General features: G+C 42.0%; 1 protein-coding gene across 1 annotated transcript in view; it reads right to left on the bottom strand.

The window, feature by feature from the left end:
• E2F7 (E2F transcription factor 7) overlaps window positions 1–9,675 on the bottom strand; it is a 39,026-nt gene extending 29,351 nt beyond the window's left edge. Inside the window, exons 1-3 of the mRNA XM_008582918.1 lie at window positions 9,441–9,675; window positions 8,672–8,764; window positions 1,079–1,354 (exon numbers count right to left, since the gene is read on the bottom strand). Coding sequence (XP_008581140.1) covers window positions 1,079–1,354; window positions 8,672–8,764 — 369 coding nt within the window. The 5' untranslated portion in view covers window positions 9,441–9,675. The remainder of the gene's footprint in view (window positions 1–1,078; window positions 1,355–8,671; window positions 8,765–9,440) is intronic.
• Between the last annotated feature and the right edge of the window lie 2,986 nt (window positions 9,676–12,661).

Here is a 12,661-nt window from a genome sequence, read left to right on the forward strand (position 1 = left end):
AAAAAAGACAAAAAAAAAAAAAAAAAAAAAACCCACAAAAAAAAAAAAAAACCCAAACCCTAATATTTATATGCCTTTGATAGCAAAAAGTACACTTAATTTTATTTAATTCTAGTAAAACCTAGTAAAACCAGGACAGGTACCATGACACATTTTACGGATGAGTAAACAGAGTGTAGAGATAGATCCCGAGTGATTTCCCCCAGTTACTCAGCTAGTGACTTGAACCCAACGCCTCTGAAACTAAGCTCCCTATGCTTTCCACATCAAATGTAAAATGGAAAGGAAGCCAAAAAACATCCTAGACTTAAAACAGAAATTGTGAAATTCTTCTGGATTTAAGCATATAGGAAATACTCTCAAAACTGTATGACTTACATTTAGTTACATGTAATAATCTGTTCGTCCTACCACAAAAGATACACAGAGCAGAATTTCAAGTTGTAATTTGGGACATCTTTTTCTTTTCTCCCTTCCTAATTTCTTTATTTTGGCAATTTTTATATCTCAAAAAAATCTACCAAAAGGAGAAAAAATGGCTAAGAACACTCAAATCTGCAAGAAACTTTTCTTATCAAGTTTGGGGAAAAGTATAATAGAACAGTGAAAATTACTGAGCACTGAGTTTTTAAAAAAGTATAGACATGCTGCTTATTCAACTGTTCTCGTTCCCCACAGGACAGGTAACTTAAAGATAGCTTCACTTTGAAAAAACCCAAAACCAATGAACTGAACATAAAATATTTAGATTAACACTATCCTTAAAGTTTGAGCAAAATTAAAATTCACAGCAGCACTTAGAAAATCCAAATTCTTTCATTATATCAAAATTATTAAATATCACTACTTAAAGAAATTTGTCATTCTTAAATGTGTTCTGGTCATACAGAAGAGAAGAAAGCATGCACTAAGAAATATAAGACACAATATGAGAATTTAGCTGTAAGTAAAAAGATACTAAGTTCAATACTGCTGTTGGCTCAATAGGAACTGAAAAACTGGGTATTCAATGACTTTTAAATAATTAAGTAAAATTTTTTAAGTTCTACAAAAGCCCTTAGGAGCACAGCTTGTTTACCTGCAGAGAGTCTGTAAATGCATCATCCTTGTTTTCAATAGGTCTGAACAGCCCTTTTTTCTTCTCCCGGTCCCTTATGTCTGGGCTGGCAGCACTAATGAGCATCTTCAGGTTAGCTGTGGGTGTCCATGGTTCTGCCTGCTGTCTGTCGACAAGCTTAACAGGTGTGATGGGATTTCGTTCTGGAGTGAAGATTCTTTGCTTCGATAAATCAATTGGTTCATTTTTTATTGGAGTTTTTGGGGCCATTCTTGATCGATCAACAAATATATTTTCCTATTTTAAAAAGAGACTTTTTAGCAAGGATGAGAAACAGCAGGTATCAGCTAACAGTACACTTTGTTCCCACCATTCACTAAGACTTGAAAATACAAACAGGACCTTAGGTTCAGGGCTGAAAAGTATCAGGATAGGACTAATAAAATGTTTGAAAATACAAACAGGACCTTAGGTTCAGGGCTGAAAAGTATCAGGATAGGACTAATAAAAATCAGACAGCAGCCTTCATGGAAATTGAAGGGTGGCTTTCATGAGAAATGGATATAATCTGCTATTCTGTTTAAACATACTTTTCATGGCATCTCTGTGAGAGAAGTTGTGAATGTATCTGTCACTGGTGGATGCTGGTCACAAGAATGATGAGTGCCAATGTGGGTTGAGGCCATATTGCTTCTAAATGCCATATTTTTTTAAACACTATTTACAAGTTTGCGTTAACTAATGAAGACCAATTATGATTTTGTAGTTCAATGTTCATCAGCGCTAATACAGCAATTAGTAGTAGGACCTGTTAATACTTTTATTAACAGGTCCTACCTTTTATTAACAGGTCCTACCTTTTATTAACAGGTCCTACCTTTTATTAACAGGTCCTACCTTTTATTAACAGGTCCTACCTTTTATTAACAGGTCCTACCTTTTATTAACAGGTGTGCCAATGTGGGTTGAGGCCATATTGCTTCTAAATGCCATATTTTTTTAAACACTATTTACAAGTTTGCGTTAACTAATGAAGACCAATTATGATTTTGTAGTTCAATGTTCATCAGTGCTAATACAGCAATTAGTAGTAGGACCTGTTAATAAAAGAGCATCCAACAATATACCATATAAGCCAACCCAGAGAGCTAATGTTTCTCTCCTAGAACATTGCTTCTCAAACTATCTATGGTGAAGGACTAAGTTTTTTATTCCCAAACTCACACGTACTGATACGAGAACTGACTTCACAGGACTAATAATCACACATAATTTGCTGTTTGAGTTTGTTACTCAAACTGACCTATATAACCTATTCAGCAAGAAGAGACTACTGATCATAGGCTTAGATGTCTCAGTGGCAATACCAAGTTGTTAATGAGGTTTCTAAGTGCTTAACTCCCAAGTTCTCTTCTTAATTTTTTGCAGCCTGGTAATGGCTGTGGACTAGCCCCTATCCCTACACCATACTTTGAGTAGACTGCCTTAGATAACTATAATAAAAGATTAATGATGGGCCTCTTATGAAAAAGGACTAAGTATATAGAACCCACATATGGAACTACTAAGTAATTAAAACAAACTTCTTTCCCCTAAAATAAGTTTTTGCCATTTGAAAAGAGATCCTGCTCTTCCTATAGAATTCACTTCCAGTCAATACATAATTATGAAGGTGGATGAGTTAAATATCCAGCACTCCCTTTCCTGTATACATATCACTCTCTAGCTACTGCATGCTCAGATTTTGGCTTAGCAGTGGTTTTAAAAAAGTGCTTTCCTATGGGTAAGTAACATAGAAGAAGTAAGACTGTAGGAAACTGAAGTTCATGTCGGCAGGCCAACTCTTGTTCCCTCGATCAGCAGAAGCTGCCAGCTAGCCATGGTAACATTCTGCTGGTACAACAGAAAGGAAGGGAGTGGAGTGGGGTGATGATTTCTCACACCACAGCTGCAGTAAGCACCCAGCCTAGGGCGTTACATCTACCCACTACTTTTAATGAGTCCCTGTTAGTGTACTATTCTGATGAAGGCTTCTACAAGTGAATTCTTGAGAGAAATTATTGAATGCTTACTATGTGCCACATCCTGTTTCGTGTACTTGACATGTATGAACTCATCTAATCCTGAAACATGGATACTATTATTTTTCTGACTTACAGATGGAAAAACTGAGGCACAGAAAGGTTAAGTAACTTGCCTGAGGTCACATACCACCTCATTCAATGTAAAAATCATTGGTACAGAAGAAACAGCTGGAAGCAGAAGTTTCTGACATTGTGCATCTAGAAATGAGCTTGTCCTGGTACAAAATGAGAGGAAGTGATCTTTTTAACAGCTCCAACAACAGGGATCCAGCAGGCCACTGATCCCCGCTAGCATCTAGGGAGACAGTTGGGTAGGTAGTTATGCACACAGGATCTGGGGCCAGCTCACCTGCCTCTGCTGCTTATCAGCAGTGTTAGCGGGGGTCAGTTCCTTCACCTCACTATACTTTATTCCCCTCAACCGAAAATGAACTTCATAAAAATACCAACCTCAAGGGTTATGAGAATAGTTTCTGGCATATAGTGAGCACTCAATAAAACTCAGTTACTGTCTTTTCCCCTTTCTCCTTCTTTATTACCATTCATTCTGGCACTCAGAGCTAACATAATATGGCACACTGCATTGCTGTTTCACTCCCTGGGTGTGTGTCTTGTCTTAATGAGACAGTGCATTTGTGGAGGTCAGGGAGCAAGTTCCACGTGCTCCCTTATTCTTCACAATTTTTGGCCGAATGCCTTGCCCATTGTAGATGTCCAAAGAACTCTGTGCTTTGATCATCTAGTTATTCCAAAAGGTACCCACATGGTAGAGGGTGTGGCCCAGGCTCACTGAGTGGACTACTGCTTCCACTGTACCTGAACTCCCAGGAATGATGAGTTCGTACATTTTCCTTAGCAAGGGAGCAATTTAGAATGAATTACTCCTTCAAATACTTTGGCCTATTTTCTGCAGTTTAAGTAATCCTTTAAAGTAGGAGAGGAGTTAGGTCACTTGGTAGGTTATGATTGTATTACACCTCTACATCAAAAGAAAACAATGCCAAGCAAATTGTTTTCTAAGTTCTCAGGTGGGCAGAGTCACCAGCAATCTAATCTCACAACCTGCTCCATACATCTGTCTATCCTGCTATCCTGACATTGTATAGGGTGGTGGAAAAGGGATTGGAATGGGAATTTGGAAATGTGGTTTGCATCTCAGTTATGCATATCTTTTTGATATTGGACAAATCATTTATTCTTCCTGGGCCCAAGTTTCCATACACATAAAATAAGGGATTCAGACTAATTATCTCTCTTTAATGCTTTCTAGCAAAGCTGCCCAGCTGCATAGTGGACACTGGGATGCACCCTGATCTCTTCAGATATAAATGACTCATCACCCCAGCTGCTGGAAGTAATGCCAACAGTAAGCCCTTAATGGAATTGCTTTAGCTGAGGAGGGCTGAAGTGTCCAGGATCACACCCCCTACCAGGAGGCCTACACTGTACTCAATGGCTGGGAAAAGTAACACCAACATATAAAAGCCTGTAAACTCAATACTACTCTAAGAGGTCATCCAAAAGCTCCCTGTAGGGTAAGTCAGACTTCCACTGTGACTGTATTGCAGCTCCATTTCTCTCTCTGTCCAATTCTGTGCCTTCCCTTTCCTAGGCACCAATCCCAAGAGGACTCCCTAATAAACCTCCTGCACACTAAATTCTGAGTGAGATCTGCTGGCCAGGAAATCTAACATGCAACACCCTGGAAATCACTTCCTCAATTTGAGAGCTTGGATAATCTACTCCATGAAATGATCCTCCAGTTCTCATATGTAAGTAGAGGTAATACATCTTGGGTCACCTGCCACAGAGCTGCTGTGAGGACCACCTCAGGGAGTGAAGCTGAAAGCACTCTGTCATTTGTGAAGTGCTATACAAATATTCATTATTATTATTAATACCAGTGCTATGACTACAGGCAAACTGGCCACATGCTGCCATAGAAAGGGCTTGGTAGTTAAAAGATCTTGATGTTTGTCCTGCTTCTGTCGCAGATACAGCTTTCATCATGTTACCTCAAACAACATACACAGTCATCATTCTTGTCAATGCCCTTGACAATATCTCACCAACCTCTTTTCTCCTTCCCATGCACCTCATACACTTTGCCTAAACAGTCCACTCGCTTTTCTTCAAACCTGTCTTGTGCTTTATTCTGTCTAAGCTGTTGTTCACACCATCTCTTTCTCTTTAATGCCATCAGCTGAGCTTTGCCTGTTAAAATCCTATCTGTTTTTATGTCACATCACAAAGACTACATGTTAGAAAGTGTCTCCTTCTAGCTATTGACTAACAACTCACTTTCCTTCCAGAGTACACTTTCTAGAAGTAATCCACACTGAGGGTCTTGCCCTACTTCCTAGGGTCCCCCAGACCACCAGTCTGTCCTGATCCACTGCTGTCACACAGGTCACCTCTCAGTTGCCAAATCAAATCAATGGCAAAATATCTTACTTGACCTCATTGCAGTGGTTAAGACTGCTGACTATTTGCTCTATAAAACCCTCAGCCCTTAGATTTTGAGATACTACTCTTTCTCTCCTGATTCTCTTCATACTTCTGACTGTGCCTTCTCAGTCTCCTTTATTGGTTCCTCTTTTTCCACTCCTCCAAACCACAGGAGTCCACATGCAGCCCTCCACACCTCTCTCACTATTTGCTTTCTCTGGGATAGTTCATTCACTCTCATGTTTATGGCTTTAAAATCAACAAGTATGCTGACAATTCCCAAGTTTGTATCTAGCTAGGACCTTTCATGAATTCCAAAATCAGGCAACCCACTGCCACCTGCACATATTTATTTACCTGTAAATCACACAAGTACAAACATATTGCAAACTAAAGTCACCTTCTTTCTCAACCTCTCCCAAAAAAGATGAATGACCTTCAAAGAACACCTGTGCCCACTAAGTCTGGGTATTGTCCCCAAATACACCATGCTCATTTCCATTTCTTCACTAGCTCCCTTTCTCTCTGCTTGCCTTCCTTCCAACCCTAGCTCAAAGCCCTGTCAACAGCTCAAAGCTTAGCCTTCACCTCTTCGTTCCAAACTGTTTTCTGCTTTTGTCATCTCCAAATGCATTTTAAACAATGTAATACAAGAGAGTCTTGTTCATAACCCCACAACTGGGCACAGTAAATTTGAATAACAGAGTTGAAAACTCCTTTATGTTTTAAAGAAAAGTTTCTTCACAAGTGGTAAGAAGATGCTTGCATAATACAGGACTTATAGATCTTGACCGATGTGCAGTCAAGAAAGAAGTCCCCTAAATGACAGCTGATCCAGCAGGACTCCACTCCAGACACCCCCCAGAGGGATTTCAAGATGGAACAACTCAGCACCACCAGTTTCTGGCCATTCTAGATTTCTTGAATATTTCTTGACTGCCCATATCTCATGTTGTTTCTTCTGCCTAAAATGTCCATCTCACTCACTCTTATTTTCTTGTAGGTTAAACTTTCTCATCCATTAAAGCTTAACCCAACTCTCTGGATTCCCCATGAATTTATTTCTTCCTCCTCTGTCCTGCTTTGGCACTTTGTTCACACTACTATTATAACATTTACCAAATCATAGTATAGTTGGCTAGTTTTACCTCTGGGTCCCCAAAAGTGTCTCAGGTAACCAAGATCAGGGTCTGCATCATATTCATTTTTGGGCTGTAAGTTTAATTCAGTACAATGTGAAGAGTATGTGCTGCTGGGGCGAGGTGCTATATATTAGCTCCAATTTATGGAAGAAGAAAATGGGCTTAGAGAAATTAGAAGACTCATTATCCACCATATTCCTAGCATCTGGAACATAAATATTTGTTGCAAGACCTTATAAATACATTTGTTCAAGGTCACATAGCTAATAAATGGTAAAGCAGGGAATCGAACCCGGGACTCTGTGACTCCAAACCCCATGTTCCCACCATTCCCAGAAAGCCTCCTTCCTTTACCCCACAGCAACATGAAAAGAGAGACAAAAGCCCCTCCCCATATCTCTGCAGAAGCATTCTGTTCTCATTGCTTGCCTTCTCTTTGAGGTGAAATAATCCCTGCTCATACATTCTATTTCAAATATTTTAACCACTTTTCCAATCTATTTTGAGTCATTTAAATTTTTCTTTATGCCTGATAAAATGTGAAAGATCAACTGGACACAGCACTTACTGATGGTAACTAGAGTAGGAGAAGGGACCCTGTTGAATGCACTTGATACAAGTCAATAACCCAGAAGGATAGAAGCAAAGCACAGACTTAGACTTTATAGAAATGTACACAGATTCTAAGGCTGGACAATCCAAATTATAAAGGAAAACAAAAAGTTTTACTTGGAAACTCCCAAAGCCAAAACTCTGAATACACATTTTTAAGGCTGGGCATTTCCACCCTCATATGCTTAGGTAAGTTAAAAAAAAAATTCTCTTTAAAGCAATAATATTTTGGTATACTTCTTTTTCTAATGAAAATAAATCAAAATGCTGCCCCCCCCAAAAAAAAAAAACCTACAGAAAAGCATACATTTTCTCACCGATCCAAAATATCAAGTATGCATCAAAGGCCCATATAACAAATGCTTTACAACAGGCAGTTTCATTCCTAATGCTAAGCCTAAAAATAAGACCAGGAGCCCAGAGAAGTTCAATGCCCAAGGAAGTTGCTACTCACAGACGGATTTATATTCAAAGTTTCTAAAGCCAGTTTTGTTATATCTATTTGTTTCTTCCTAAAAATGGTCAGATAGTTTAGACATTGCTATGGCCAGTTTACTTGGTAATGTTTCTTGAACACACAACCGACTTACTTACACATCACAAGGGGTACAAAAAGAAAGTCAGTGGCTCAGTGCAAAACTGTAAAATATTCAGATAGGTTGGTGGGCTCAGTCACTGTCGCCCCATATGGTAGGCACAGGTCATAGTCTTGGGTGAATGGAACAGCCTCCAGGAGCTGGCCCATTGGTATGAAGACAACATTTCATAGCACTTTAATAATCCAACATTTATAACTAGAAAAGTCTATTTTCTTGAGAATTGAGGCTTAACATTCTTACAAAGCATTAGCTAAAACACCCTTGACAACTGTAAGCATTACAAACTTTCGGTTGCTGTGTCCATTTGATTTATGTAAATTGGTTCCAACATTACACCTAACCTAGTCCCACTGCACCATGACTGAGAGTAGAATCTCAACAGTAATGATTTGGATAGTGCCATTAAAAAAAAAAATGTTTCTTTAATGTTCATCAAAATTAATTATGGTGTTGGGCCAGCCCCGGGGCGCACCCGGGAGAGTGCAGCGCTGGGAGTGCAGCGACGCTCCCGCCGCGGGTTCGGATCCTATATAGGAACTGGCTGAGCGCGTGCGGACGAAACCAAGCTAAGTGTTGCGATCCCCTTACCGGTCACGAAAAATGACAAAAAAAAATTAATTATGGTGTTTACAAGACAAATACAAGTGGCATGTTGCAACACACTTAACTGGATTAGATATCACCATCCTCAATACGCTAGAGACTGAGGTGTTTATTATGTGTGCTTACCTTTTGTGCATTTTCCCCATCTTCTATTGCAAAATCTAGTCTGGGCTGCCTGGGGTTGATCAGGTCTTTTAGTGTTAAACAATTTACCTCCATCTGCAATGCACAATTACATAGAAAACGATTTTACAATTGGATATTTTCTCCTCCGACAAAAATATTTACTACTTGTTCGTGAACATGAACTTTCCCTTCCCTAAACGCGTCCTGGGAATTTCCAGGACTGCAGCCACCCTCCGACCCTCTCCAAAACTCAAATGAACACAAACACCTAGTGTCTCAGTAATTACTGAAAATCTGAAGAGAAAAAAAATCGACAAAAATAGTAATTCCTTATGAAAAAGCAACAGGGCAAAATAAAGTTACCAAGTCAGGAGGGTGTTTGGCAATTCTGTCAGAGAGTACAGGGTCTCCCGGGTCAGTTAATTTTGGCGCAAAGAACTGGAAGGAATTCGGCTTTGAGGGGGTTTGAGTCAGTCGAGGGGTAGGAAACCTGATCGCTAGACCAAACCCACTCAGCGCTTAGCGCAGCCCCTTCCCAGGCCTCCAAGCTGACCCCCCATAAAACGCTTCCAGTGAAACTCTCACATCGTGGGGGAGGACAAGTCCCCTCTCCTGCACAGCCCCCGCACGCCCGGTTTCGCGGCAGAAACTCCTCGGTCCCCGCCAGCCAGGGGAGGAGAAGGCTGGCAGGCTGGCAGCCGGGGCGGGAGGGGTCCCCTTGCCCCCCATTCCCGCCTCCCCATAGGCGCTGCGGCGCGCGCTTCCTTACTCCAGCTTTGCGAAGGAGGCTTCCTGCCTCTGCAGGGACTTCCACGGCCCCACAGCGCTGCGGGAAGGGGGTGCGGCGATCAGCAGCCGGGCGGCGACATCGGGGGCGGAAAGCGAGGCGCCAAGACCCCGGCTCCGAGTGCCCTGCGCAGGCGGGGACCGCGCGGCGTCCGGACAGCGCCAGCGCTCCGACCACCGAGCGCCACTCCAGCCTGGATCGCGGTCCCCGCTAAAACACCTCCTCTGGCGCCTTGAGACCGAATTTGAGAATCCACCAATCAGCGGCGGCCGGCGGGGCGGCCCCGACCAATCGCGCGGCAGCACGGCCCGGACTCACCGCCCCTCCGAGTCTTGGCGGTCCCGGCCGCGCGTTTCGCCCTCACCCGCCCAATTGTTGCCGCCTCGGCTCCCTCCCCCTTCCGGGAACCTGGAAACCTCTGGCCCGGGAGTCAATTCCTGCCGGGGACGCGGGCCCCGGGGGCCGCGGGAAACCAAGGTGGGGGCGGCGCGAGGCGGCGGGAGGAGGAGGAGGAGGAGGCCTCTTTTGTTATGCATAAAAGACGCGCTCACGTCCCCGCGCCTTGCCGCGCCCGGGGACCGCGGGCACAGCCAGGGGAGGGGAAAGCAGATGGGGTTTGGAAAAACGATACACACGCTGTGATGCTGTGGCCTCCGCCTCCTCCCCTCAGCAACCTGCGCGGAAGCGGAGTTGTCCAGACTTGCTGGGGCAAACGCCCTAACACCCGCAGCTGCTGTTGCGACACGTGAACCATGGTTACCACGTTAGGCTGCGGGCAGATGGCACGCCAGTTAGCCCTGGGAACTAGACTAGAAGCCTAATGGGTTTTGGTTTAAAAACATTTTTGTTTGCAAGTCCGGAAATGTTTCTCCGTGTTCCCTTATGGGAACATCGCAAGTAATTAGGGAAAAGACCTTATTAAGTAATTTTTTACAATATGGACTGGCATTCTGGGGAACAGTCGAGAAAATTTCCTCAACATAACTGATTTGTATAACGTTTCACTTCCTTCAACCTTAGTTTCTTGTTTAAAATATGAATGCTGGTAGAGACGCCTTTTTTTTTTTTTCTTAAATAGACGTTATTGTTTAGAACAGTTTTGGATTTACAGAAAAATTGAAAAACTACGAAGAATTTCTATATATCCAGCACCCAATTTCAGCCGCTATTAACATCCTTTATTAGTACAGTACATTTGTTAAAATTAATGAACCAATAATGGTATATTATTCTTAACTAAATGTATTACTTTATTCAAATTAACTTAATTTTTACCTAATGTCTTTTTTCTGTTCTAGGATACCACATTATTTTTAGTCTAAATGTCTCCTTGGGCCCTTCGTGGCTGTGACAACTTCTCACACTTTCCTTGTTTTTGATGACATGGACAGTTTTGAGGAATACTGGTCAGGTATTTTGTAGCATATCTCTCTGCTGGAATTTGAGACAGCCTTCTTTAAATCATGTCTACAGACATTTCCCTACAAACCATAGACTTTACAGTAAGGGTATTATTCTTATTCTTTCTGTACCAAGGCTCCTTTCTCCAACCCTTACCTCCCAAATATATATATTTTAATCTCCCCACATATATATATTTTAAATCAACGCTTAGCAGAATTATGAAAGCTCAACCAAGTCCTTCACTTTGTACTCTAGATTGCTGGTAAACCCAGCCTAAAGCTCACCTCTAGGACATATGTTAAAAAGACAAAAGAGCAAATAAAACATTGCACATAAAAGTAACAATAGTAATAAAAGTTTGACATTTTAATAATAGAAATAACATTTTGAACTGAAATCTATCTTGCACGTAGAAGCATAAAGACAGAAGTATAAAGAGTAGAATTGCAATTTATTAAATTTTGCAGCTATATGGAAGCAGAAAATTTAGATGAGGAAATATTTTTTTCCAGCTGCATTTATTTTCTATGGCTGCCGTAACAAATTACCACAAACTGATTGGCTTAAGAGAACAGAGGTTTATTCTCTCACAGTTCAGGACTCCAGAAGTCTGAAATCAAGGTGTTGACAGGGCCCCACTCTGGGGATCTGGAGGAGAATCCATCCTTTGCCTCTTCTGGCTTCTGTTGGCTGTCAGCAATTGCTATGAGTTGAATGTTTGTCTGCTCCAAAACTCATGTTGGAACTTAATCTCACTATGGTATTTGAAAGGTGGCGCTTTTTTTTTTTTTTTTTTGCTTTTGTCTTTTTCCGTGTCCGGCAACGGATCGCAACCCTCAGTGTTGCCCCCGTACCGGACCGGGGACCGGCAATGGGATCGCAACCCTCGGCGTTGCTCCGGCACCTCGCTCAGCCAGTGAGCAGGAACTGGTCTGTATGTGGGATCCGAACCCTCAGGCGGGAGCGCCGCCGCGCTTCCCAAGCGGTGCACTATCCAGTGCGCCACTGGGCCGGCCCGAAAGGTGGCGCCTTTAAGAGGTGATTGGATGGTGAAGACTTTGCCCTCTCGAATGTATTAATTCATTCATGGATTAATGGGTGAATGGATGAATGGTTATCACGGGAGTGGTATCACTAGGGGCTAAGGAGAGCAAGTGAGCACGTTGGTGTAGTCTCGGTCAACCCTTGGGGTGTCTCCTTGTGACTGCACCAAGAAGTTCCTCATCAGATGTGGCCCCTGGACCTTGGACTTCCCATCCTCCAAAACTGTAAGAAAGCAATTCTATTGCTTTATAAATTACCCAGTTTTAGTTGTTCTGTTTTAGGTAGTCCGTTTTACAAATATGATGCTGAGGAATAAGACACTAAGCATTTAAAAAATACTTGATACCCAAGTCCAATTCCAGATCAAGTAAATTAGAAATCTCTGAGTGTGGGGTTGGTTCAGATATAGGTATTTTTAAAAATCTCCCCAGGTGATTCTAAAGCATAGACAAGGTTGAGAACCACAGGCTTAGCACGGTACAGAACCTTGGAGATTGTTGCAATGTAGGGAATGCTATACTCTTCTGAAGTCAATGACTTTTCAGGAAGAAATTATTGAGATAGAACAGTAAAACACTCTGGGTATTCTGTAGAAAACAGGCTAATACAGCAATCTTTGCCATGTGTCTTGTCTGTCTTACTCCAAACTCTGCCTCCGTTGTCACATTGCCTCCTCTTTTTTCTGTTAAATCTCCATCTTCCCTGTGTGTTTCCTATTATGACACTTGTCACGGGCTATAGGTCCCTCCTGGATA

Source organism: Galeopterus variegatus, unplaced genomic scaffold (assembly GCF_000696425.1).
Source record: "Galeopterus variegatus unplaced genomic scaffold, G_variegatus-3.0.2 Scaffold2765, whole genome shotgun sequence".
Classification (NCBI taxonomy): Eukaryota; Metazoa; Chordata; class Mammalia; order Dermoptera; family Cynocephalidae; genus Galeopterus; species Galeopterus variegatus.